The sequence below is a fragment of the Quercus robur genome, chromosome 12 (assembly GCF_932294415.1).
Source record: "Quercus robur chromosome 12, dhQueRobu3.1, whole genome shotgun sequence".
Classification (NCBI taxonomy): domain Eukaryota; kingdom Viridiplantae; phylum Streptophyta; class Magnoliopsida; order Fagales; family Fagaceae; genus Quercus; species Quercus robur.
Window position 1 is genome coordinate 35,837,029 of NC_065545.1, and position 27,814 is coordinate 35,864,842.

At 35.0% G+C, this 27,814-nt stretch overlaps 2 protein-coding genes across 2 annotated transcripts in view; both read right to left on the reverse strand.

The window, feature by feature from the left end:
* Positions 1 to 23,647, reverse strand: part of LOC126710567 (uncharacterized) — a 42,648-nt gene extending 19,001 nt beyond the window's left edge. The window contains exons 1-18 of the mRNA XM_050411096.1: positions 23,329 to 23,647; positions 22,775 to 22,868; positions 21,781 to 21,878; positions 21,159 to 21,667; positions 20,848 to 21,040; positions 20,409 to 20,720; positions 14,513 to 14,666; positions 14,235 to 14,372; positions 11,241 to 11,322; positions 9,685 to 9,953; positions 9,453 to 9,566; positions 7,828 to 8,090; positions 4,408 to 4,656; positions 4,151 to 4,306; positions 3,425 to 3,562; positions 3,081 to 3,323; positions 2,557 to 2,684; positions 2,034 to 2,157 (exon numbers count right to left, since the gene is read on the reverse strand). Of these exons, the coding sequence (XP_050267053.1) occupies positions 2,034 to 2,157; positions 2,557 to 2,684; positions 3,081 to 3,323; positions 3,425 to 3,562; positions 4,151 to 4,306; positions 4,408 to 4,656; positions 7,828 to 8,090; positions 9,453 to 9,566; positions 9,685 to 9,953; positions 11,241 to 11,322; positions 14,235 to 14,372; positions 14,513 to 14,666; positions 20,409 to 20,720; positions 20,848 to 21,040; positions 21,159 to 21,667; positions 21,781 to 21,878; positions 22,775 to 22,868; positions 23,329 to 23,505 (3,441 nt within the window). The 5' untranslated portion in view covers positions 23,506 to 23,647. The remainder of the gene's footprint in view (positions 1 to 2,033; positions 2,158 to 2,556; positions 2,685 to 3,080; positions 3,324 to 3,424; positions 3,563 to 4,150; positions 4,307 to 4,407; positions 4,657 to 7,827; positions 8,091 to 9,452; positions 9,567 to 9,684; positions 9,954 to 11,240; positions 11,323 to 14,234; positions 14,373 to 14,512; positions 14,667 to 20,408; positions 20,721 to 20,847; positions 21,041 to 21,158; positions 21,668 to 21,780; positions 21,879 to 22,774; positions 22,869 to 23,328) is intronic.
* A 1,938-nt stretch (positions 23,648 to 25,585) lies between these two features.
* LOC126708444 (uncharacterized) lies at positions 25,586 to 26,552 on the reverse strand. Its single transcript, XM_050408239.1, has 2 exons — positions 26,229 to 26,552; positions 25,586 to 26,176 (listed from the first exon to the last, which is right to left on the reverse strand). Exons 1-2 carry the CDS (start codon positions 26,550 to 26,552, stop codon positions 25,586 to 25,588), a joined length of 915 nt encoding a protein of 304 aa, XP_050264196.1.
* Between the last annotated feature and the right edge of the window lie 1,262 nt (positions 26,553 to 27,814).

The following is a 27,814-nucleotide window of genomic DNA, read 5'->3' on the forward strand; positions in this document are numbered from 1 at the left end:
AAACCTACACCATTTGGACCATTACCAGATCCGGTACACCACCCCCCCCACATACACATCCATATTTCATCTCTATCACTTGTCTCCAAAGGGCATCCTTCTCAATCCCAAATCTCCATAGCCACTTCCCAAGCAAAGCTTCATTGAAAAGTCTTATCTTCCTTATCCCTAAGCCACCCGAAGATATGGAAGCACAAACATTAGTCCATTTAACCAAATGAAAGTTAGGTTCATCACCAAAGCTGCCTCATAAGAAATTCCGGTGAAGTTTCTCAATTCGGTTAGCCACACTAGCAAGTATAGGAAATAAAGATAGAAAATAAGTGGGTAAATTAGATAGGGTGCTTTTGATAAAAGTGACTCTACCTCCCTTGGATAAGTACAAGTGTTTCCAACTCGCTAATCTCCTCTCCATTTTTTCCAGAATTGGGTCTCATACGGTCTTATCCTTGAATTTAGCACCCAAAGGAAGACCCAAATATTTCATTGGAAGAGTACCTTGCTTGCAGCCAAGGACATTCAGCAATAAGTCAATATTATGCACTACTCCAACCGGAACCAATTCTGACTTGCTCAGATTTATCTTTAGACCCGACATCGCCTCAAACCAAATAAGAATCATACAGAGAATCAAAATCTGTTCTAGGTCAGCATTACAAAAAATTAGAGTGTCATCCGCAAAAAGGAGATGAGACACCGCCAGGGATCTTCCCTCCAAGTATACTTTACGAGGATCTTTCCTCATTTCAAATATTCACTTTCCGTCTATTTCTACTTATACATCTTAACATTATCATTTCAACTACACTCATTTTCTGAATATTTTTCCTCTTAACAGCCCAACATTTAATTCCATAGAGCAAAACTGGTCTTATAACAGTCTTATAAAATTTTCCCTTTAACTTAATAGGTAGTCTACAATCACACAATACCCCAGGTGTAGATCTCCACTTCATTTACCTTGCTCTTATCCTATGATTCAAATCATCTTCAATCTCTCCATCTTTATGAATTATTAATCTAAGATATCAAAAGCTCTTGCTCTTTAGTATCTCTTGACCATTGAGCCTTACTACCCCTTCATATCTGTCTCTACTTTTACTAAAGTTAGATTCCATGTACTCTGTTTTAGTCCTACTTAATCAAAAGCTTTTAGACTCTAGGGTGTCTCGCCAAATTGCTAGCTTGGCATAACTCCACTTCTAGTTTCATCCATTAAAATTATATATTCTACAAAAGGCATTCATTGAGGGACTTCTTCTCGAATCGATTTAATGAGCTCATCCATCACTAGTGCAAAGGCATAGGACTTAGTGTTGATCCTTGATGCAAACCTATAGTGATAGGAAACTCACTTGTGATGCCTCCACTTGTTCTTACACTAGTTATAGTACCATCAACTTCATATACTTTACGAGGTACTCCTTTCTTTTTCAAAACCCACCTCATAACCTCTCTAGGGATGTACTTTTTCTAGGCCAATAAAAACCATATAAAAATCTTAACAGGCCTCTCTATGTTTTTCAGTTATTTTCTCATCAAAAGACCCCATCTAAATTTATGAAATTCCTCATAATATAAGAGAAATCTAAGTGCTTTCAACCATGCATTGTCAGGAAAATAGTTATGTTATGTTGAGAAGGGGTCACTTTTGGAGACATGGTATTGGTGTAAAATTGAGAAATGAACCAAGAGCTTTCTAGCTCAATTGACATTTTCTGGCATTTCTAATAGAGACGTCCAAGGTTCGAAAACCCCTTCCCCCAACCATTGAATCATCAAAAGAGGGAGATGCTTGTGGTTAAGGGACGTCAAGATTGGTTCATACAGGTTAATCAATCTACTCATAAATGACATCCACACTCTACAATTTGTTACCGGAAATCACCCTTGCTGCATCAGGGCAATCACAAACATAAGACAACTTGCATGATCGACAATCAAAGCACAAACCATGTCCATGCACATCAAAGCATCAATAATAGAAGAACATGCACATAATCCCATATTCAGCATGGAAGTTGTGAGTGAACCTGGACATCCACACCATTGCATGAGGAAACAACTGAACCAAACTTTCCTCTAGAAAAAAGCCCCAAAGCCAGTCTGACTGATCTCAGCATGGGTAAAACAGACACTTCTCCAGCATTCTCAAGGCTGCAAATTTATTTGGGGGTGAAGAGTTAAAAACAAAGGGGAAAACATAACAAAACAAAACCTCACAGAATAGCGCCATGATTGTAACAAAAAATTTCATCTAGAAGCCAAATTTGGAAATTAATTAACAGCAGATGCAGACCAATTCTCCGCAAGCCAGGTAGATATTTTGTAAGAATGAAGCAAGGATAATCTAATGAGCTAATTTTTTTTTTTTTGAAAAAATATATAATAAACAAAGAATTTGCATAAATAATGAAACTGGAAATGATGATTGCCCAAATAACTACACCCACCACCCCCAACCCCCTTACGACAAAACAACAAGCACAAATATTTAAAGGAAGATAAAAAATAAAAATAAAAATTTGTGCAAGTAACCTTTGTCTCATTTCTCACCTCTCAACAAGGTCAGTGAAAATCAATCTGAGAGTAGCATCTGAGAAAAAGCTGATACTGTCCTCCACATTAAATCCGTCCTCATAAGCATAGCTTGGAATTGTCAAAAGAGATTCTAGGCAAAGCCACTGAATAAGTCACAATGGATAAGTTAACAACTTTTTATCATTCTATCACACCATATCCACATGGAAAAATGTAGTCTCCTTGTGTGCAAACTAATTAACCTAAAACAAATTAACAATACCCGTAGAAATTCATAATATATGCATGACACTGAAAAGTGGAAAAGAACATTAACAATGAAAGGGAGTGCACAAGTTGATCACAATTACAGCAAAAAATAATAATAATGAACCAATAATGCAAGTCTAAAACAAACTAGAACAATATGGCCATATAACCCCCTTTATTACAATTCAAATTTTTGAGATCCTATGACAAACAGTTTAGGGAATGCAAAGAGAAATAAAAAACAAAGGCAATAATCAGCAACAAAAGTTTAACAGAAGACAGATCCATACCTTCCAATTCATTAGAACTGCCCGACGCGTCCTTGCCAAAACTCCAATGGTAAGAAAATTATTGATGTTTTGAAGAAAAGAAAGAACCAAGGAATCTAATAGAGGTGTGCCTTCTACTTTAGGTAGCAGGAATTCATCGTTTTCCCTGATGGTATCCAAAAGTTGAGGAGAAAACACGGACACTAGTGCTTTGAGAACTGGAGCTAATCCTTCATATGCTGCAAGACAGATTTCTGCTCCAGTCTGCTTTGGAGCTTACAAATTATCACCCATAATAAATGTACTAAATCTTTATGACATAAAATATGCTTTAGATTAGAAAATCTATAAAAATTGCACAATACCTCCAAATCACAAGATGGAGATGAAATAGTCTTTAAGAAGAATTCCCACAAAAAGCTGAAAGCAAAATTTAGTACAACATCACTCTTAAACTTTGCACACCATGATGAGATAGCTGCAACAGACTTCATGGCTGTTACCTGTTTATGCATACAGAAGGAAGACAAAAACAAAAAATAAATGACCAACAAGGAGCACTCAATAAAAGCAAGTTACATTAATGTAAGAGGCAATGGATTCGACAGTTAATTTTAAAAAAATAAAAAATAAATAAATAAATTTACATAAAGACACAGGCACATACAAAACTGAAAACAAACCAATTTCTATATAGCTTCTTAACTTACCCTTCATAGAGCAAAATAGAAAAGAAGTATTAGCAGATATGTCAGATAAAATTGAACAAATATATTCATTTAAGGATTTTTTTTTTTTCCCATAATACAATGACCAATGTTGCTGAGATCATTATTAAAAAAGATAGGACTCATAATACGTATAAGTTGAAAATCTATATTTTAAAAAAAAAACACTAGAGCTACCAACATATGACACCTAAATATAGAAACTTGACAAGATTAATTACTACATAAATAATATATAAAATGGCTAAAAAAGAAATATCAAGTTACCATGCATGTGGCATGTCTAAATGTAACTGTACATTCTTTTCCATACTAGATCAATTATATAAACCCAAGATAAGTAAAGTGCAGAAAGATTAATACAGCTTGCAGAACAGCAGTGGTGGTTGAAGATGACAACCGCCGTTGACTTGGGCCTCCAAGTTTTCCTCTCACAGAACTAGGCAGAGTCACATCCCCCATCATAATGCTAGATGAAAATATGGAACAAGACATGTTTGCAAATGAAATCAGTTCCTCCTGCAAGACAGATATAATTTCAGTATTACAGTAACATCAATGACAAGCACATAACATACTGCAGAAACGTTTACAGGCTTGATGCAGTTAGTTCTAAATACCAATATATGAAGAAAAGTCTTGGCAAACTTCTCAAATAAAATAGCCACTTCTCCATTATTCAATCGAACCACTGTCTCAAGCATGCTAAATTCTGATTTGCTTCGAACTTTGGTACCACATTCAGCTGCCCTTTCCTGCATTATTTGAAGCTCCAGAACCAAGCTCAAGGTTATGATGAGAAACTTCACAGGTATCCACTCCATATCTTTCTTTTGTTTGCAAATATTAGTTCCATAATTTTGAATAAACTGCACAAATAGGTAAACCATCAGAAGCTTGACAACAAAACCTAACTACAGCAAATTAGGACAACAATGCACTTAAGCTGGACAAAATCCAGTAGATATCATGCAGAGTATATAGACGCCAAAATGAACTGCACAAGGATAGAGAGTGAGACTTAAAAAATTTTAAATCATTAGATATTCATGATTCAAGAAAATAACCATTGATATGTTGATAGACTTGATGCCCCTATAAAGTGATAATTGTTCATACACTATAATATCCACTCACAAGAAGAAGAAAAAATGCTTTGATTGGGTAACTTTGTTATTTTACTATGGGGTTGTTAGTATATTTCTCTTAGTTTGGAGGGGATTTTTAGAAAAAGCAGGCTAATAACTTTCTTCCCTCAGATAATACAGTTGCCAATATGATGTACATTCACAAAGGGACTACGATTGAAGATCAAATTTTCAAATTTAGTATTCAACTTATTGAGCCATTGACATAGAGCACATCCAAACTTTTTAAATCTTTAGAAATTCATAGCTCAGAGATTAAAAATTTGGGGGATTTGTGTGGCTCGGTGTTTTAAGTCAATCTAATGTTTATGCTTCTATATTATGATGGATATATGTGTCGTTAGAGTTATATTATTAATTTTAGAGCACCAATAAACTTGTCTTGAGGGGAGTTTAGTAAGAAAATTAATTCAAAATGGATTAGAAGATCAATTTGATGTTGTAAACTTTGAAATCTGAAATGTACTCTTCCATTTCCTTCTGTTCTTTCCAGGGGCTATCCTTTTGTATACGCCCAATTAACTAAGTCACCCCCTTTGGTGGCTTCAATATATTTATACTTATCAATAAATAAGAAATCATTACTTATCAAATAAATAAATAAATAAGAAATCAAGAATGTTGAAAAGATATATCAATAAGACACAAAATGAATCTAAAGGTTTTTCTCCATTAGCTTCATATTGCATTTCTGCTGTTCATTTTCATATTCAACATGACTATTATTTATAAAGTTTATAATATTCCACTAGCAACCTATGAACAAAAAAAAAAAAAAAAATTTGAACGATAGTAAAACTAATATCCAATGGAATAAGAATTATGAAAAAAAAAAAAATTAAAGAGAATGACTATAAATTTATCTAGCAAACAAGAAAAATATACAATATCAATCAAGTCCTGGTCTCACCTTTTTTTTTTTTTGGGTCAGCTATGGATATGGATCCTCAACAAATTAGTCAGGTTTTCCACATTTATTCTTTTCCTTCATTCTATTACATCCAAAGTCATACTCTCTGTTATTTCCTTAATTGACATATCCTTTTTACTATTTCTACTAATGTTATTTTTTGCTCTTCCTCAACCTATTTTTTGTTCCCTCAAGTTGAATCAACTTACTCTTTTTCACAAGTGTGCATTATTCGCTCTCTTTTGAACATGACAAAACAATCTCAAGCAACTCTCCCTCATCTTTTCATCAATAGAAGTCACCATTATCTTTAAGTGAATTTCATCACTTTGAATCCAATATTTTCATGTATTTCCACTTATATATCTTAACTTTCTCATTTTATGAATATGTTACTTTTTAACTGCCTAACTCATTGTCATAGAGCATAGCCGATCTTATAGTAATCTTATATAATTTTCCCTTTAACTTAATAGGTGTTCCACAATCACACAATACTCACAATACGCTTCTCCATTTCATCCAACCTACTCTTATCCTACAATTCACGTCCTCTTAATTCCCTCTTTAGAATTATTGATCCAAGATATCAAAAGTTCTCACTCTTTAATAACTCTTGACCATCAAGGCTGTAATCAAAAGCTCTTGCTCTCTAACAACTCTTGACCATCAAGCCTTACTGCCGCTTCATCCTTGTCTAAATTTATGTTCCATGTACTCCGCTTTAGTCATACTTAATCAAAATCCTTTATATTCTACAATGTCTCACCAAATTTCTAACTCGCATGAACTCCACCTCTAGTTGCATCCACTAAAACTATATCATCTGCAAAAAGCCTACACCAATGGACTTCATCTTGAATCGACTTAGTGAATTCATCCATCACTAATGTCTAATGCAAATATATATGGACTTAATTTTGATGATGCAAACCTATAGTGATAGGAAACTTGCCTATGATGCCTCCACTTGTTCTCACACTAGTTACACCTCCATCATACATATCCATAATCGACTTAATTTATTTTTTTTACAACGAGGAACCTCCTCAAGGTATGGGCCAGTGGGTCCACACTTGAGGGGTAAAACCCCGGATGCCTACACATCCCACTGAGCAGACATTGGGCAAATCGCGAAATTCCTCAACAAGGAGTCAAAGTAGAGACTACTGGGTTTACAGTTCCTTAATCAAATTAATATACTTTAGAGGAACTCCTTTCGTTTCCAAAACCCACCACACAACTCTTTAGCCACCCTATAATATGTTTTCTCCAGGTCAATAAAAACCATATGAAGATCTTTACAAGCCTCTCTATATTTTTCCATTAGACTTCTAAGTAAAGAAATAGCTTTCATGGTAGATCGTCCTAGCATAAAACCAAATTGATTCTCCCATATTGTTGTTTTGTGTCTTAACTTATGTTTAATCACTCTCCCAAAGCTGCAGACTAAGGCAACTCCATGCCTTTACATACCATTACGTCATCATATGCATCAGTTCATACTTTTGCTGAGCATATTTATAAGCTATATAGAGTGGTCCTCTGTTTTGAGTCCTAGCAGGATTCATTATGTTGTAAATGTCAGTGATTATCTCTTTTCAATTGTAGTCATTCTTTTGTAATTCTTTAGAACTACCTCATGTATACATTTGTGCAATTGAGGAAGTTCTTTTTTTTTCTTTTTGATAAGTGCAATTGAGGAATTTCTTCTTAATCAATAAAACTTATAAGATATTTTTTGAAAAAATAGAAAGCTATGTAGAATAGACGCATTGAGATCTTTTCTACTTGTTTCAGTTCTCTTCCCATGCATCAGAAAGGTTATATTCTAGTTATTATTTTATCCAAAAGTAAGTTCATTCTCAACTTGACAATTGTAGCAGCTAATACCATTTATCCTAATTATAAGATACTGGACAACAAGAAATAAAAATAAGGAAATGAGAATTAGTTTAGAGCATAAGATGGTAAAGGCAAACCGTAAATAGAGATATAAAATGATGCTCCTCCTTGCTTGCAAGGAAAAGCACTCTTGCCCATCTTTTTGCTTGAAATTCCCATGCTTCCAAATCTTCATCATCATAAGTAAGAACAGCATCAACCTGATAATGACAACTTGTAAACCTTTTGGGGAAGTCATGAAGACTCTTTAAAAGCTTCTCCTCAGTATTGCAGCAATTAGCACAACAATGCTTTTTACCACGCCCTGAAAGCCATTCTTGTACTTTTACTCTTAAAAATCCTAGGATAGGAGACGGGGAGAAAGAGAATTAAAGATGGTTAATTTAGTGAGTGGTTAAACCATGCAACAACCAATAGTTAAATAAAAATATAGAGAGGAAGAATTTCACAAGCGCAAAAAAAAGGTAAGACTTTCAACTTATACAAAATATAAAACAAATATTAAGGAAGTCAAACTTCCCATTACTAACAACAATATATTTCCCAGTCTTAGTAGCTATTTACATCTCTAAGTCCACCAATATTGTGTTTTGATAATGTTCCAGAGCAGCAAAAGGACTCTTGAAGTTAGATGGTCAGTGAACATATAGTCAAATCTGGTCAATAGGAATCCAAAAAGGGAAGTGGCTCTAAATAGGTGTTAATAGATAAAAAGTTATAATGAACCCAACTTCAAGCAGTTTGGCTCAGCCTTTTTTTTTAATTGTAAGTTATACACGCACCCGAGGGTCTTGAACCCATAACCTAACCCTCCACCTTGCTTTTACAATGGGAGAGAGCGCTATTTGAGCTAGAGCTCATTGGCATTTGGCCAAGCATTTTATCACATTCACTACAGCAATGATTGTGTATTCATCCAAAGCACATGTGGCCCCTGTTCTACAAAAAAGTATCTAATGTTTCAGATGCATACAGCATCACAGTCACTATCTGTGGGCCCCAAATGTTGTAAGTGCGATGTTGCATGCATCCGAAACACTAGATACCACCTCATGCTCTACATCCCCTTCTAAAGCACAACTTTAGGCTTATAAAAAGATAGCAGAAATACATACAACATTTGTACATATTTAAGTATGCAAAAAATCCTGGCTCTAAACATTATTCATGTAACCAAACACAGGCTGCTTAGATATACATTTTAAGTTTGATTGAGCAAAGCATTTTACCCTGTTATCTCACTTTTTGGCTAAGAAACTGACTTAAGCATCAATTGCATATTGATTCCAGGGAAAACTCATTAAAGCAGTTAATCATGGTTCTAAACAGAACTGAATAGCAAATGGACAATTCATTAGGTCACCAAAACAAATGCCTGAAGTCTGAGGCTTTTTTCTTCCAATGAAACGTTCATCTACTGCAAAAGGCAGAAAATTAAAAAAAAAAAAAATCAATCTTGACTCTAAGGCTTATTTTAGCTTTCTGTGCCCATAATTAGGAAAAAATTCCAAGTTTTGAAATCAAAATGGCAAAAGCAAGAGTTCGCAAGCACATCAACCACCAATCAGAAAGCAATAACTTAGAAAAATGTAGGCATACTACTAGCCCAGAAGACAACTCCTCTCTGATTCTTTCTGATGATATCAAAAAGGCAAGGTGGAAGCTAGCAGTAGATACAGTATGCCACGGTAATTTCACTTACCGCCATAATCAGTAAATTCTCGTGGCAGAGTTGAAATGAAGTGCAAAAGAATCTGCAAGGGCACTTCAAATGTACACACCACTGAAGCAGCAGCCTCAAGGACTTTTTCACAAACTAGTAGACATAGAAAAGGAATCATGTTAGTTATGATCTGGCCTGTTAATAATATCACTAAGAAGATTAACTGTAGAAGAGAAAATAACATAATCTAACCAGATTAGTGATTAGAGACCTCGAAAACGATAATTAGGATTGAAATGTTGTTTGCTGCTCTCAATAACAAATCTCAAAACATCCAGTAAAGTCGTTTTATCATGTTGAGGAAAACTTTCCGAAGCAATTTCCAATTTGACCAGAAAAGCATCTTCACCCCATTCTGCTTCACTGTCAAGTCTACGGGCAGCTGAAGCAATGCATTCGGCAAGACCCATCAACCCAGCTCTACAGAAAGATTGCTGCTTGGCAACTGACGCTAAATTACTCAAAAATGCAATTCGTTTCCTGTAACCATAAGGAATGAATAGGATATATCAACCACTTAGCTCCTACAATAACTTTTCGATAAACAGAGTTCTAACAAATTCCTCTAATTTTTCTTTTTCCTTTTCTCACTTTTTTTTTGGGCAGGAGTGGTGTTTGAGCTGTCTGAATTCATTTGGTGGCCCTCTTATTTAAGACTAATCAAAGTAGCTTTTGTACAATGCAAAGTCATTTTTGAAGTCACTTCCAAGAGAAGCGGTACCTTAGGGATCATGGTAAATACACTCCTATGCCTGGTATGCGGCAGGATAGAAGTAGGCATGGTTTGCTACCTAGTTCATGGTTCATAGTGCCATGCATTCTTGGGTCATTTAGATGTAATGTACAAGTACCACACACAGACAGTTTTGCAATTCTGCTCTTAAAATAGGAAATAAAATTCTTTCTTGAAAGGGGTGATATTTGTGATATCCAACTACCTTATTTCAGTTACTTATTTTAATATTTGAAATTCAAAAAAGAAAAAGTCAAATGACAAGTTCAAATAATTTTTCCTGGAATTTCCAGACCATATTAAATAGTTGATAATTCTAAAAATCTATTACTTCAAAAAGGAAAAATAATATTTTCCCATGAGATCAAATCAAATATCTATATTATGTTAGAATGGAAAAAAAAAAATTTAATCAAGTTAAATGATTTATTCTTTTTTATATTATGATCAAATTAGTTTAATAGAAATTGGTATTGCCGAAACTGAAGACCCAGATTGCAAGCATAGCACAAATTGGGTTGCTACTAGATCAAAATTATGGCTATGGGGAGGGGAGCAAATCTTGTAACACTCGTTTCATGATGGTGTTCCTGTCATTCTAGTTTCCAGGAGCTTTTGGAAAAGACTAAGTGGTTTAATTTCCTATTGGCAGTCTAGAGATTAAAGGCAAAGCCTTATAATAGTGACAGTCTCATCATTCCTGGAAACTGAAAATGCAATAATGTGGCTATCTAGCCTTAGTAGACTCTTAACTTATTTAAGAACTTATTGAAGAAGTTAAATTCTGTCTAGAATGCATAAGAGAACTTAGGTGTGGCTTGTAGTCTATATCGACTGTGAATGAAAATATGAGAACTGTGAGAGAAAATATGAGAAGGTAAACCTCTCTTATCTATAAAAATAATTTTTAAATGATGCATTCATATCAGCCTAGTAAGGTTTTATTTGCATATTTCTTGTAAGAAATCATTCTAGCGGCACTAGGCTAGTACTTTTTATCCAAATTATATTTTATCAAGCACATGATAATGTACCTCTCATTCAGACAACTTGTATATTGTTGAAAAAACAGTGATGCACCTTCAATCGTCCTCGATGAATAGATTCCTTTTACACCTGTTAAAGGGAAAAAATAAGCCAACTTAGTGTAACATGATAATCAAAGTGATTCTTTGCACATAAGGTGATGTAAATATGAAGAAATTGTGAAAGGGAGCAGTTGTTTTCTCCGTATTGCCCTCACCCAATCCATTCTAGTGGCAGCTGGTAGGGACAACTCACTAGAGAACCTCACCAATAGTATCTTATAGAAGAGACTAGAATAGGGACACTTCACCGATGGTACATTTATAGAAGGATACCTATCTCTCTCTTTCTAACACTCCCCCTCAAGCTGGAGCATATTCAACAACAACAACAACCAAGCCTTAGTGGGATCGGCTATAGAGTCTTAATAGACTAGTCAAGGTCAACCACATGTATTCTTTTCTAAAGAAGCATTTACAAAATATGATAAAGAAAATTCTGATAGTGGCAGCTGGTAGGGATACCTCACCAACAGTATATTTCTAGAAGGATACAATTCTCTCTCTTTCTAACACACCCTCAAGTTGGAGCATACAACAACAACCAAGCCTTAGTCTCAAAATCTTTGGGATCAACTATAGATTCTTAACAGGAATGTGTACCTTTTTTGAAGAGCAACACAAAGTAAATTGGAGTCAGTAGATGATGGAGGATTAGCAGATTGAGAGGATGATGGAGGGGGGCAGGGGCACTAGAGTTGTTGGTTGTAGATATCTAGTGTATACTTGTTACGGGCCTGGGGCCTTTAGTGGCAACAACTTTGTGAAAGGTATAGGAAAGGTGAGGAAAATAAGGAACTCGGAATTGAAAAAGAGATAAAAGATGTAGAAGACTCAAACTGATATTCCTTGAGAAACTATGTTTCAAACTATTCCCTACTAATTATAAATTAAATTTGCATCATTAATACCAAATGACTGAAAGTTGCTTCAAAATACCATAAGATTTTGCAAGAAACAGGACACTAACTGAATATGAAGAAAGTAAGCATTATTAAAATTATTCTAAAACAAGTTATTTTTCAAAAAGATGGCAAATAGAAATCTTTTTTTTTTTTTTTTTGTCTAAGTTTCACTAATGCTCTGTTTGTTTCAATAGAAAACCTTGTGTAAAGATGGTTTTCCATATTTTCCGGTGTTTGGTAGCATAAAAAAATGAGACAAAGGAAAACTATCTTTGGTCAACATAAAAAGTATGACTTATTTTTAGAGATTATTTTCCACTAAATTTTTTTAGAAAACAACTTTATCTCACAGCAAGCTAAATAAAGGAAGTTAGGCAATTGTTTTTCAACTCATTTAAGATTGCTACCAAATATTGAAAAATAAAATAGTTTTATAGAAAATACTTTTTGGAAAATGACTCATTTTCTAGAAAATTTCATCGTTGAAACAAACAGAGTGTAAGGGAAAGCAGAGCATGTTTGGTAACAACATCAAAACAAATGGGATGAAAAAGACATCACAAAAGTCCCCAATCTTCACCAGATATCTAGGGTCTGTTTGGATTGAGCATATTTTTGCTGAAACTGAAAACTGAAACTAAAAACACTGTAGCAAAATATTTTTTAAATGTGTGAATAGTGCCGTGGGACCCATTTTTAATGAAAAAGTTACTGAAAAGTGAAATTTGTAGGTCTGTGAACAGTGCACAGATCACTGTTCACAGTAGAAAGTCAACATTTGCGGTTACTGCTCATGCAACAGTGCATGAACAGTAACTGCATCACTCTGAAATGCGTGAAAAAAAAAAAAAAAAAAAAAAAAAAAAAAAAAGAAGGAAGAAGGACGTGTTTACTGTAGCGTGGGTCCCATGCCCAAAACGCAAATGCTGAACGCAAGAAAACGTCCAAACCAAACGGGCACCTAGTAGTTCAATATAAAAGCAAACAACTAAAAAACCAGCCAATCACTCGAATACATACATACATACATATATATATATATATATATAAGAATTTAAACTTGATGAATCTATAAGAGACTAGAGGTAGAACTATTTGTGGATGAAATATGCCAAATGAGCTCTTGCTCAAATGGCACTTCTTCCAATCGACAAAAGGGCGAGGTAGTTAGTTCAAAACCCACCAATGACACTTCCTCCAATCGACAAATGGGTGAGGTAGTTAGTTCAAAACCCACTAGATGCAATTGTAAGTTTCCAATATACAAATATAGTTGGGCACGTAAGATAATAAAGATGGTTTTCAAGGACCAACGATGACAGTAAAGAAAAAGGTTGATGTAAATTATTTAATTAGGGCATGGACTAAGGGAGAAAAGAAAAACCATGAAATGATATATGTATTCAACATTGTTGTCTAGGCCAGATCATTGTACAGGGAAGAGAGTACAGAAGAGTATGTCGATTAAATGAGGTCAATATTCTTTAAAAATAATGAATTATTAAAATAAATTAAATAAAAAAGGGAAATTTCTGAACTAGACAAATAAAACTTGTATAGGGAATTGTTTAAAAGCTGATGGTTCTAATCACTGCCACGTTAAAAATTAATACCATTTGGACATTACCATATTTTCTAATGGTCTTGCAGGTGAAGACTTAAGTTAAAAGACAACTTTGTATTATCTACACTTCTGATGCACCAGCTCATGCTGGAATACCCCATAAGATACCAAAGAAAAGATAGAATATCAAGGCACCATAAGACTTAGCATGAAATGGTTATCAGTCATCATCTACGGAAATCTTAGACCTTCACCGCCATGTTGCCAAGGCCGGTGCTGTGCCATGCTCATAGCATCAAGTAAAGTGTACATAATAACAAATTTAATAAATTACTCCAATCTTCTACTACAAGCCCATTCTTTTTATCAATAACTTCCTAAAATTATCACAAGTAATTGCCTATAATAGAATACAATAGTATCAAATATTGTAGAAGAGTGAAGTTAGTGCAGTAAGCAATCATGAGAACAAACCGAAATCTTTGTGGTGCACAGGGTCATTCAACCCTTGTATAAATGGACCAAGGACAAAAGTTTCAGGCACTGATTTTGCATAGTTTCCATAACTTTTCCACTCAATTCCCAAAAATGACTGCATAATCAAGCACCTCACTGCATTACATATAACATAAAAGGGGGAAAATGCATTATGTCAGCAATATCCAGTGAAAAACTATAATACAAGGTTACAGTAAACTAATTACAGCAATGTAAACTAATTAATAAATAATTAAATAAGAAGTCACAGGTACCTTGAGGATTATCGTGACAAAAGCCCCGTTCCCAAAGAATTGACAGCCAATTAAAGATTTCACTCGAAGTTTGAATCTGGTTTTGATGAACTCCTCCATTGACAAGGCTAGCAAAATTAACATGTGATATAGAGAATTGTAGCAACAATGATACCTGCAAGGAACCAACAGTTTCAAGCAAAATAGGCAGAATAAAATTGAGGACATATCAAAATTTGTATACCGCAATAATAACCATCCAAGGAGATCCTTACATGATGGAGAAAATTGGTGGAAATGAGGGCTGTTTTAGAAAGCTAAGTTGCTTATAGGAAATATAGAATGAACTAGCTCTTCAAGAGACACACTCTTGGAATAATACCTCACAGGTATAGATTTTGGATTCAAATTCAACTAGTTACAATGAAGCCAACCTTGCTTATTTATAGTACATAAGCAAGCTACTGATTGGCTAGGAAGTTAGTTCCAAGAACCTACCATGTGGCTGCCATGTGATTGGCCAAAGCCTAACAAGCTTCTCTAATTAACTGATAGGCTATTGCACTAATCACTAACAACCACCTATCAGCTAACTAACTTTATGTTACAAGTGATAAAAGCTATTACAAGTAAAAAAAACAACTTATCATACAACATAAGAAACTAATGATTGTACTTGCTGGACAGTGACAAGTAGTAAACAGCTAGCTTTAAAATGAACTGCACCATTACACCATTGAGACAAAGTAAGACATCCTATTAAGAATCATTCCTTCCAGGAGCTCATCAAAGAGCATATTTAGTTCCAAGCATGGAAGGAGCATATTTGGGTGCAGTGCAACTTACTGATCAAAAAAATAAGTGTGTCATGGTACTCAAATTAGAAGAGAGTTGATTAATAGAAAATTCAAATGTTTTTATTATTGACTTGGTGTGCTGTTTTTCTTTTTTTCTTTTTTTTTTTTGGAGAGTGGGAAGGGGGGAAGTGGGGGGTGGGGGTAATGCAAAAATACTCCTAAATTTTGAGTTAAATAAATTGACCCCATGTTCTTCTTATTTGAAACTAAAAGCCCGTAATGTTAAGAAAATGACCAAATTAGTCCTTCTGTCACACTTCCAATGATTAGTAACAGAAAATGCTATCAATGTGATACACATGATAGCTTTTAATTTATTTAAAAAATATTTAAATTTAAATTTAATAAAAAATTCTGTTTTTAAATCTCTTATAAAAAAATTTAAAATTCTTCTTTTTTTTTTTTAATAATATTTTTCTTCCCCTCTTTGATACACAAAATCGCAGATGACCACCAGCCTCAACCACCTTCTCTCTCAACAAGATAAAGAAACACACCAACCCCAAAACCAAACCCATATCTCATTCCAAAAAATTTTAAATAAATATATTACACACACATAATACCAGTGCTCAAGGTGAGTAAGGAACATTAGGTTGACCCAATTCTCTCTCCCTTATTTTCCTTTCCTATTTTGCTCCAAACAAATCTCTCAAATGTCCAACAATGCCAACTACCCTTGCTCCATCAAACCCTTCTGACATATTTGTTCCTAAGACGCCCTCTAGATGACATAACTTTTAAATTTGGCTAGTCATAACGCTCTACAAGAAATGACTGAATTTCAATTAGAAAACATAAGAAATTGGTTGGTAAAATTCATGCGAACTGTTTGGTTCAATTTAAGGGCAAGTCAATAAGAGCATGAGTCATTAGAGGTTCTCTCCAGGGAGCTGATAGAAACATAGATTTGAGAAAGCATCTCTAACCACTCTAAACCCCAAACTTCCCTGAAATTTTACAGGAAATTTTGTGAGAGAGAGTAGTTCAATGTATTTTTCACTTTAAAAGTGGGTTCTTCTATCTTCCACAATGCATGATTACATCAAGGGTGGCCCTCAAGCCACCAATTGATGGCTTTGTGCTTTGTAGTTGATTGGGTGTGTCGGTTTCACATGATGTGGTTATTAGGGTTTGATTAGCATTTTGGCTAAAGGGTAGTTGCCAGCATGTGGGGGTTTTATTTGTGCGTTTTGACTTGTGGTGGGGCCAATGCAAGATTGCCAAGATGGGTCGAGTTCTATAGCGACACTCTTGGCAACCAACACCAGTGGAAGTCTTCATTATTGTCGTTCTCATCGCCAAGGCAAGCTTTGTAGTGACCAACTTTAAACTAAATTCCAAATATGAGGGGGGAGAGAAAAAAGAAAGGAAAAATAAAAAAGAAGAAAAGGAAGAGACAAGAGAAAAGTCAATTTTTATTTAAAAAGAATTAATTTGTTAAAATGCCATCAAGTGATAGCATTTTTCATCGCTTAACCAATGGAAGTGCGACAGGACCAATTTGATCATTACCATGACGTTAGGGGCTTCAAATTTCAAATTTAAGGAATAGGGGGGTCAATTTGATTTTGATCCAAAGCACTAGGATTTTTTTGCATATTTCTTCTTCTTTTTTTTATAACTAGGAACAACTGTATTAATCAAAAATAATTGTACAATGATTCAGGACAGTAGTTTAAATATACAGTCTATATATTAACTACCCTTTATGAACAAAATCCAGCAATATAATGAATCCACAAAATCACAAACCTTAGAGAATCTACAGTCATCTAAGGATATCCAAGATAAAGAACTAGCAAACCCAGACTCTATTCTCTCCACAGAGAATTCATGCCCCTTAAACATTCTTCAATTTCTTTCCCTCCAAATGTTCCACATGACGCATGAAGGAACCTATGTTGCACGGACACGGACACGGATACGGACACGACACGGACACGGACACGAGGATACGGCAATTTTTGAAAAATAAGGACACGACACGGCGGGGACACGGCGGTTAAATAATTAATTAAATTTTATATTTAGGATATTTTTTAATATTTTAGACATAAAATACGTTTATGTCTAGAATTTAAATTATATCAGAATTATAAATAAGTAAACTAACGCCAAAAATAATACAATAATACACATAAAATATTTAGAGTACAAATCAAAAGTTTAAATATGTTACGTTCAAATACTAATACTAAAAATAATAGTCAAAATAATAATATAAATTATTTTCTTTTGGACCAATGGCATATCAAAGAAATCATGACTGACATATGGTACTCAATAGTTAAAATTTGAAATTGAATGTTTGAAACTGGCTTTCACGTGGGGTTGGCAGAAGACCCACAAAACAAAGAGGAAATATAAAAAAATATTAGAAAAGTTAAAGTGAACGAAAAAGAAAAAGAAAACGTAAATGAAGCAGAAGAAGAAGAAGGCATCTGGGTGAGAGAGCAAAGAAAAAGAAAAAGAAGCAGAAGAAGAAGAAGGAGAGAGGAGGAGCTCGCCGATCGGCCCGATCTAGCTCCGGCAAGCGACGGAGGGCAGCGGCAGCAGCAGCGGGCAGAGGTCAGAGGTCAGACATCTGTGATTTTTCTTTTTTTTTTTCACTGCTAGCGTGTCGGAGCCGCGTCGGAGCCGTGTCAGCGGTGTGTCGGAGAAGCGAAAAAAAAAAAAAAAGAGACACTCGCCGGACACCGGAATCCGACGAGTCGTACCCGTTCCGGTGTCCGACACGTGTCCGACACCGACACGACGCCAAAAATGGCGTGTCCGTGCAACCTAGGAAGGAACTACATTTGACACCCTGTTATTAAATGAGATTGGTTTCTCCTCCAACATCGAACTATATCATACACCGTTTTTGGCATCACCATCTACTCCAAAAACCATAAAAACATAAGTCCACCACTCCATAGCTATGAATAGTAAGTGATCCACATTGCCCCTATTATTTTTGCACATGCAACGCTAGTCTATAATCACCCTCTTCATTTTTAGATGATTATCTTACCATTAGTTTTCTCCCAAACATTGCAATTGAAACAAAAGCAAAAGGACCTTAAGAGCTTTCACTATCCAAATGGCTTTCTAAATAAAATCTACTCTAATATTCCATCTAAAAGCCTTATTAGATGAAGCAATGAACGACCAGAGAAGAAAACAAATCTATCTATTGTACCATGTATCTTAGCTAATTACAACAGCTCAAAAAAGACATTAATTGACTCCAACTCCTAGCGTTGGGCAAGTCTTGAAAAAAATTAGATTTCAATACACTGCTCCATCTCTAATCTTGATGTAACCATGAACTTTAACATGTTTATCCACCTCTAACCAGAATGTTACAAGTTATAAAGACAACAATGCTTCATTAGCTCCTAAGAAGCACGGCATGAACATGACATGATACATGACACAACGACATAGCAAATCTAGAAAAACTAGGACACAATAGTTAGTTAATTAATTAATATATATTTTGGAAAAAGTTTTCCTCCAAACTAATTTGGAATAATCTCTTTCAACTCATTATGTGGCAATTCATAAGACTATCCACATGTATTAACAAGTCACATGACTCATTATAAAAATCGTAACTAAAAGTTCTAGTGGATGATCCTCTTACCCGCTACATAGCGGGATGAAGGAAAGTTCCATATATTTTTTAGACATAATTTATATTTATTTTAGGTTTTATAAATAACTAACAATCCATCAAAATGTTTGAAAAAATATCAAAAATTAATGTAAATGCAATAATAAAATGTTTAAAAGCAATAATATACTAAAAAACCAAGAAAATAAATTAAAAAAAGCTAATGTCTGCTTCATTTTAACCCACTAACCCACTGTAAAGAGAACCCACGCCACTAGCCATTAACCAAATATTAATACACAAAACCCATCCCACCCTGCCAGCATGTGGGTTAGATTGAGAACGACAAGAAGCATCATGGAAGATTAACGAGAGTGAAAAGCAAAGGCAAAAAAGAAAAAAAAAAAACCAAATGAAATAAGAAGAGAGCAAGCAACAAATAAGAGATGGAGAGAGGGAGATCTAAGATCCAGAGGTACAATCAAAGGCAGAAGCAGCACTGTTCCCTTTATTTTTATTTTTCAACTTTGATGTTGCCGTGTTGTGACCATGTCGCAACCATGTCAGAAATAAATTTTTTTTTTTTTAAATTCTCCCAACTCCCTGCAAACACACAAGCGGCCATGTCCCATCCATGTCAATGTCTAAGTCTAACACATGTCTGCCACAAACACATTAGGCTTTTAGGCATGTCCATGCTTCCTGTGTAAACACATCATACACTCACTCTTCTCCAATCATCAACTTATAATTTGATATAACTTAAGAAAGAATCCCATCCTATTCTGATTGCCTTCCAAACTCCCATCCCATTTGTTGATCTCACTAAATTCAAAGTCCAACCCCCCTCGTACAGGTACTCCCCATACTTAACTACCACCAACCTCCCATATTTCAATTATAATGCTTAATTAAAAGTGCTCATTTTTCTAATACCCAATCCTCCTATGCTCATAGGTAAATATATTATCCTCCAATCTACCATGTCAATCCTTTTATCCTCCCCCATTCACCCTATAATTATGCACATTGTATTTTCTCCAATCTATTAGCACACTTACCAGCATGGTGAAAAGGGATGAGTGGTAGATAGCTATTCCTGTAGATGCATGGGTCCTATGATGTGTATGATTGGATCTCAGACTTTCTACCCCTTTTTTGTCCCTTGGAGATCTCCTTTTGTTATCTGCTTCTTTCTTTAAATATATTCTTCATATTGTACTAAAAAAGAAATATAAAGTGATTTCAAAAAAGAATTCAGAATTCCTATAGCAAGATTGTAAATATAATTTTTTTGTTAAAAATTATTTAAAAAAAAAAAAAAACCCTATGTAGCTTCAGAAGCAAATGAATTCTCATATAGCCACTTCACACAGCCATTAAGAAGTAATGGCTCATTCCAACACCAAATTTAGGATTCAGTACTGAAATCAAGAATAAAATAAACATGATGCCAAACCTGGTGATTCCAAGCTGCTTCAACTAAGTGAGTACCATACTCTTCAAGCATCTCATATAGAAGTATGAATGCCTCCCATTGCTGGTGGCTGTTCAAATAGAGATCATCTGAGTTGCAGATTTTCCCTACACCCATTGACTTCGCTTCTTTGTCAGCCCACTGTTCCCTCTTTGTCATACCTCGAGGGATTGACTCTCTCTCACACAATTTTATCTCTGAAACACCAGAAGAGGATGGGCTTCCTACATTTATGTGTAGTGCATTTTTTAATATTTGTAAAGATTGCTTCCTCACTAAGCCCTCCTTATCAACCTGACAAGCCCCACCAAAAAAAAAAAAGTACCAAACATAGAAAATAAGAATTAAAATGATTTAGAAGTTTGATGTTCAGTTGAAAATCAGTGTGGTCTAACAAATGTAGAAAATAAAGCTCAAATACCAATCCTCTTTTAATTTCATCCCAAAATTCCTTTTCAGCTCTTATGTCAAATTCTTCAGCATCTTCACTTTCTTCTGTACAAGGGAAAAAAGACAAATACAGAGAGAGTACATTATATGCATCTCTTCTCTCTAGAGGTCCAAGAGAAAACAGTGCTCTGCAGCAATTCCAAATTTTCATAAGGAAAGACTTCCTGTAAGAAAATCAAATACATCCATTATAGAAAGCTAAATCAATAAGATAGAATGCATATGAAATCAGGACACCAAGATGTAAGACTCGCATAGTTAGAAAAAGTTGTAGGTTTTCACCTGGAAAGTGTACATGTTTGCCCATGAATTGAGATGTCAAAAGAGCAATGGAAAACTAATGCTTTGAAAATAACTGGGAGAAAAAATCCAATCATGCAGGAACGATGTTCCAAACTTTGTAGAAGCAGTTTTTCAGTCACATTACAAAGATCCCATATCAAATTACCCACAAACTTTTCAGCATAACACCCATTTGCCACCATCAATTCTGAGGTTGGAGTTGTTTGCAGGCTTTGAAGGGCCGCATCCAGCATAAAGTTTAGTATATGACATGATATTGATAATGGAAAGGATCCACCTGGCGATAGCATTTGTTCTTTTACCATTCCCAAATCATTTACCTGGTCAGTTAAACCCTGGAAAACTGAGCATTCCAAGACATCTGACTCTTTTCTTTGAAGCACACCCACGGAAAGACCAACAGATCTTAAAGAAAATGGCACCAAGGTAGCTTCCACAACAGCCCAGGAATTAGTCTCAACCACAACATCAACGAATAATTCAGCAATCTGAATATAAAAATCACATGAAGCCAAGAATGATCACATTAAAGAAAAGTTAGGGGTGGGTAAAACATCTAAGAGTCCAGTAAACATGACAGCACCCTGCATAGACATTCTACCTGGTTTCGCATTTCACGATCAGATGCATGTACCATCCTCAACAAAGGAATAAAACTTCTCCATATAAATGATTGCAAAGCATTATTATTATTGGCCCCTGCAATAGAAATTTACTCAACTTTTAAATGTTTATTTTATTTACATAGGTAAATGTAACTCACCCACCCATACAAGTTTAAGCCCTCCACCTCCTAGGCTCCTACATATTGGGGAAGGATATGTCACTTGGTTCGAAGACCACTGGCTTAAATGCATAGTATGTATAACCCCACACATTACTAAGACAGTTGAAAACCAAAATTGTAAGAGCACAAATAGCTCAAAAGTCAAAAGTGCCAATGAGCTTCAGCTCAAATGGGAAGATGAGGTCATGGGTTAAATCCAATGGTGAGTATGTAACTTACCAATTATATATATATATATATATATATATATCTCTGTGCGTGTGTTATAAGCAATGATTCAATTGAAGTTCATTTTACTTAGATCTCTTTTTGTTTAGTCAAAGAACATTGAGAAGGTTAATTATTCTTCCTTTTTGGAGTTCCTTGATTTCCATAACTTAAGGCTTTATATTATGTAGCTCTTGTATACTTCCCACCTATTTGGGATTCATCCTTTTTAATTTCAATCAAATTTTAAGATTTACTGAGAAATTAAGTAATGAGATTTTATTAGAATGGAGACACCTCATGTACACCGGATGTACATGAGATTCTCCTCAAAAGAAGATAAATTAGTATAGCTCAAGATTACATGACAAGACATGCTAACCTGATCAAAGAAAAGACATGGGAAGAAAGTAGATTTACGGAAGTTATAAGTGAAAATTTAATAAAATTTTCCCTGTAATGTCGTGGCGACCAAACAGAACATAAACAACTCCATGTAAAGGGTAGTAACTGCAACCTAACAGAGCATGAAAGTACGAGGAAATGCACTAATGTTTTCAAATAAAAGATTTCCAAGCTTGTACTTCACATGATAACTCACCAAATTTCTTTAGAAGGTGACAAAGTGCTCCCACCAATGATGTAAGATGGTTACACCGATCAGAACCCAACTTCTCATCCTCCTTTATTACGTCCTATCCACAACAGTCAAACCCAACTAAACATCAATTGAAATTCAATCACCCTGTTTTTAATTCCTTAGAAGAAAAAAAAAAGTGCAGAAAATAAAAGAAATTTCCACTTTTGCTTCTCACACTTGAATGTCATTTCCACATTTTCTAATAACAAAAAGATTCAAATATACAATTATACCAAACACCATTAGAAAAAGAACATATAAACAACTCAAAATGCCTACATAAAACCCAGGTGGCAAACACGTTTATTTAGTGATTCAAAGAAAACCCATCACCCCCATTAAGCTTTAAACCCTTTTCTTTCATTTACTTTGCAGAATATATCATTATTACTCTATTCTTAACCCAGTACCCTTCGAAATGCAAATACTTATCTTACTGTGATTGCATTTTCTCAGCAACCAAACACAGAACTGGAAAGTTTTACGAACTGGGTGTTTGATGAAATTGGTGATACCTTAATGAGATTAGGGAAAGCGTCGAGAAGCGACACATAGAGACACGGCGGAGATAAGCCCGTGGAAGCCAATATGCAATCCAACATCGCCGGAATAGCCGCCGGAGGCACTTGGCCGAAGCTCGTGGACAGTGAAGCGATTACAGGGTCCACGAAGTCGCTCTCTGTTGTAGACATGTCCGTGTACAGAGTCTCTGACAAGAAACGGTGTAATTCAATTCAAACGGTGCTGAAAGAGAAAAACCCTAAAACCCTAGTGTAGGGTTTTTCTTTTCTTTTCTTTTCTTTTGGTTCCCTACAGTGGGTTTTGCATTTGCACCGGCTAAGTTTATGACATATTTTTGGGCGGTCAAATACCACATATTTTCGAATTTCGAAATTTTCAGAAATATATATATATATATATATATATATACGGTAGAAGTAAAATATTATTTGTGCTAAGTTTATGACATTTTTTTTGGGCCACCAAATACCACATTTTCGAATTCAAAATTTTTAGCAAAATATCATTATTTGCCAACTATATAGTAGAATACCACCATTTTAGAACTTGATTTTGTAAAAATTGAGTCCCACATTTTCATTGATATCGAGTTTCATGCGGAAAAAAATGCTATTGATGTGTCTTTTTTTTAATAAAAAATGTTACGGGGAACTTGAAATTTTTGGAACTCAAAATATATTTGAAACCAGGTTCTATATAGAAAATCAAGTTCCAAGAGTGTGGTATTTTGCTGAAAATTTTTGGACTATTTTAACCCATATTTTTGTTGTAAAGACAAAACGGTTTGGAGCTTCTTACATGATTAACAATGTCTTGGAAATCACCTAAGTACAATTTTTAGTTCAAAACATTGAGTGTGTTGAGTTATATATATATATATATATAGTTAAGTGTGTGTGATTGTGTGCACAATGGACATTTTCCTTTACGTGAATAAAAGTATTCGTGTGTAATTTTAAAATTTTAATCTTATGACTTAATGTATAATAGACATTTCCCCTTACATGAATGAAACTATTTTATGTGTATTTTTTAGCGTATAACTTAAGCATCATTTGGATAACATTGATGTGCGTCCAGCATTAGCGTTTTTTCTTTTTATCTTTTATTTTTTTAAAGAAGCGCGTTTCTGTCAAGTTTGTGGGTCCTATGAACTGTTCATAGGACCCACAAACCTCTTTTTTCCCCACCAAAACTTCTATTAAAAGTGGGTCTCACGGCATTATTTACACATTAAAAATTTTTTTGTTACAGTGTTTTTAATTTTTAGCAAAATAAGCGATATCCAAACAAAACCTTAGCAATCACTAGTCAATAATCCTACTATGCACAAAACATAATATAATAATATATATATATATTCAAATATTTTTTAATATATGAAATTTAATATATATTTTTTTAGATACAATAAATTCAATAATTATAATAGTTATTAATAATATACTACATAATATACTATATTATGTACTATTAATAGATAGGAAAAGTTAGTTATCACTTTTTCTACTTCCTAAAATACTCTCAATAATATATTTATATATATATATATATATATATATTTTTTTTATCGCATCATATAGTAGGTATTTATCATGAGTGTGTTTATATATGAAATTATACATTCAAAGTACTAGCCATTTATTTCTATAAAAAAAAATAAATAAATAAAAACTAGACATTTATTGTGATAGTATTTGTTATAAAACTATATTATCTACTATTTAAATAAAATAATAAAATATAATGTGCTAATGTTCTAATTGAGGATCTAAATATAGAATAAATTTTGAATTGATTAAAAATATATTACAATGCTAATATGTTAAATGCTTATGTGACACAATATTATGAAGTTAACCAAAAGTTGAATGTTTTGAATTTAATATAGATCTTGAAATTACAAATTTCTTGAGTCGTGTCACTTGTTTAAAAAGAGGTGTTACGTCCACAACATTTCCACAACATAACAATTTGTAACAAACATTTTTTAGGTTTCTTGAACCTACCACTGAAATTATTTTTCTACCCCACCAATAACAACTCATAACAATATGTCATATAGAATTTATTATGAAAATATTGTGAACATAGTATTTTTATTAAATAATACAAACCCAACTATCGATGGATGTCTCCCGCCAATCCTAAGCTACCATGTGACATCCACTTTTTTTTTTTTTTGGGATAAGATGTGGCATCTACTTTTTTTTTTTTTTTTTTTTTTTTTTTTTGATAAACAATATGTAACTAGATTTCATTAAAAGAAATAGAATTCAAACCGGTTACATCATTTTGAATGTGATCAACTATTATGGGTGGAGTATCCTCCACCCATATAATGCTATGATTCAACAATTTGGCATGTCTAGCCAATATATGAGCAGGACTATTCCCACTTCTGCGGGTGTGGGTTACTGTCGCAGCCAAAAAACACTTCAGCCCCTCTCTAATCCCTTCAATTACTTTCTGAATAGAAATCTGCAGCAACCTTTGATCGCTCAATGCCTTCACTACCAACTCCGAATCACTTTCCAGAGTAATCTCTTTCAGCCCCAAATCCCAAGCAAGTAGCATTCCTTCCTCCAAAGCTTTAGCTTCAACTTCCAACACATCCAATGGCAACTCAAACTTCTTACTCATGGCCCCCATCAATTGACCCCTTTCATTCCTAATAACCACACCAATCCCACAGCACCCCAATTCTTCAAAAATGGCCCCATCTGTATTGACTTTAAAACAGCCCCGGTTTGGAGGGATCCACGGAGGTTTTGCAGGAATCGGGGGCCTTTCAATGGGCTGCTTCACCTCCTGCACTTCCTTCAGATATGCACTATGCAGCTGCCTCCCTCACAATAATCTCATGTCTCTTACCTTGTTCACCATGACATACCTTGTTCCTATTGTTCCACAAGCTCCAAGCAGTCACAGCAAATAGCTCCCAATTGATACCCGGATGTGTGTCATAGATTGCCCATACAATATCGATGAAGTCCCTTTGAGGGTCCTGAAAGAAAGGCAACTTCAATTTTGTGTTGCTCCAAACTTCTTCAGCTGTTTTGCAGCTCCACAGGGCATGACCTGAGGATTCGCTTTGATCACAAAATTCGCATCTGTCATCACTCCCAATTCCCTTATCTTTCAACTTAAGCTTTGTGGGGAGGATGTTTTTATAAGCCCTCCAAAAGAAATGTTTAATTTTGTTTAAGCAATTCATGTGTCAGGTAAGCTTCCATATTGCCTTCATACTCAAATTGTTTGAGCTACTGCCCCCATCAGTTCTGCCTTTTCCTTCTTTCAACCATTTTTGAGCTACCAAGTAGGCACTTTTGACTGAGAACTTTCCATTTGAGGACCACGCCCAGCACATAGAGTCTTCCGGCAGCCTAAAACTAATTGGAATACTCAATACCGCCACTGCCTCATGGGGAAGAAACATGGCACGCACCTTAGCTACATCCCAACATCTATTCGCAACATCCAGGAGGCTTGAAACCCTTTCTTCATTCTGATGAACCGCATGTGGGCTGGTTGCTTCGAAAGATTCCAGCTTTGGTATCCATCTGTCCTTCCAGATGCTAACACTTGCTCCATTTCCAATACACCATCTAGAACCCCTGTCAATAACCTGCTTTGCTGCCACTATGCTTCTCCATGAATAGGAGGGTCTTCTTCCCAATTGCGCCTCTTCAAAGGGACTATCCATGAAGTATTTTGCCTTGAATACTTTATGAACCAAAGAATGTGGGTTTCGCATAATTCTCCACCCTTGTTTAGCTAGGAGTGCGAGGTTAAAGGCTTTTAGATCCCTAAAACCCATTCCACCCTCTGATTTGGGAGTGCACAATTTCTCCCAAGAGACCCAAGCCAATTTATTCTCCCTATCCTTTTGCCCCCACCAAAATTTGCTCATCATAGAATTCAGATCCGTACACAAGGACTCCAGAATTTTGAAGCAACTCATCGTATAAGTAGGAGTAGCTTGAGCTACTGCCTTGATGAGTATTTCTCTGCCCGCATGAGATAGGAGTCTACCCTTCCAACCCGCAATTTTTCTTCCAACAAGGTCTTTGATGCGATTAAAGGCCTTTCTTTTACTTTTCCCCACAATAGGAGGTAACCCCAAGTACTTTTCATGGTGTTGAACAATTTGAGCTCCAAACTTCTCCTTAATTTGTTTCTGGACCTTCCTATTGGTATTCTTACTAAAGAAAAGGGAGGTTTTCTCTTTATTAAGTTTTTGCTCGGAGTCTCCTTCATAGTCTTCCAACACCTTTATAACCCTCCCACACTCTTCCACAGTAGCCCTACAAAAAACAATACTGTCATCTGCAAACAGTAAATGGGAAATCCTCGGAGCCCCCCTACTTACAGCCACCCCTTTTATGTGCCCCACTCTTTCTTCCCTCTTCAACATAGCAGACAGACCTTCCGCACACAATAGGAACAAATATGGGGATATTGGTTCCCCCTGACGCA

Coding starts and splice junctions, on each gene's coding strand:
- LOC126708444 (XM_050408239.1), bottom strand. CDS start 26,552: ATGAATTGCTTAAACAAAATTAAACATTTCTTTTGGAGGGCTTATAAA. Junction 26,177..26,228: donor TGTGGAACAATAGGAACAAG/GTATGTCATGGT, acceptor TGAGGGAGGCAG/CTGCATAGTGCATATCTGAA.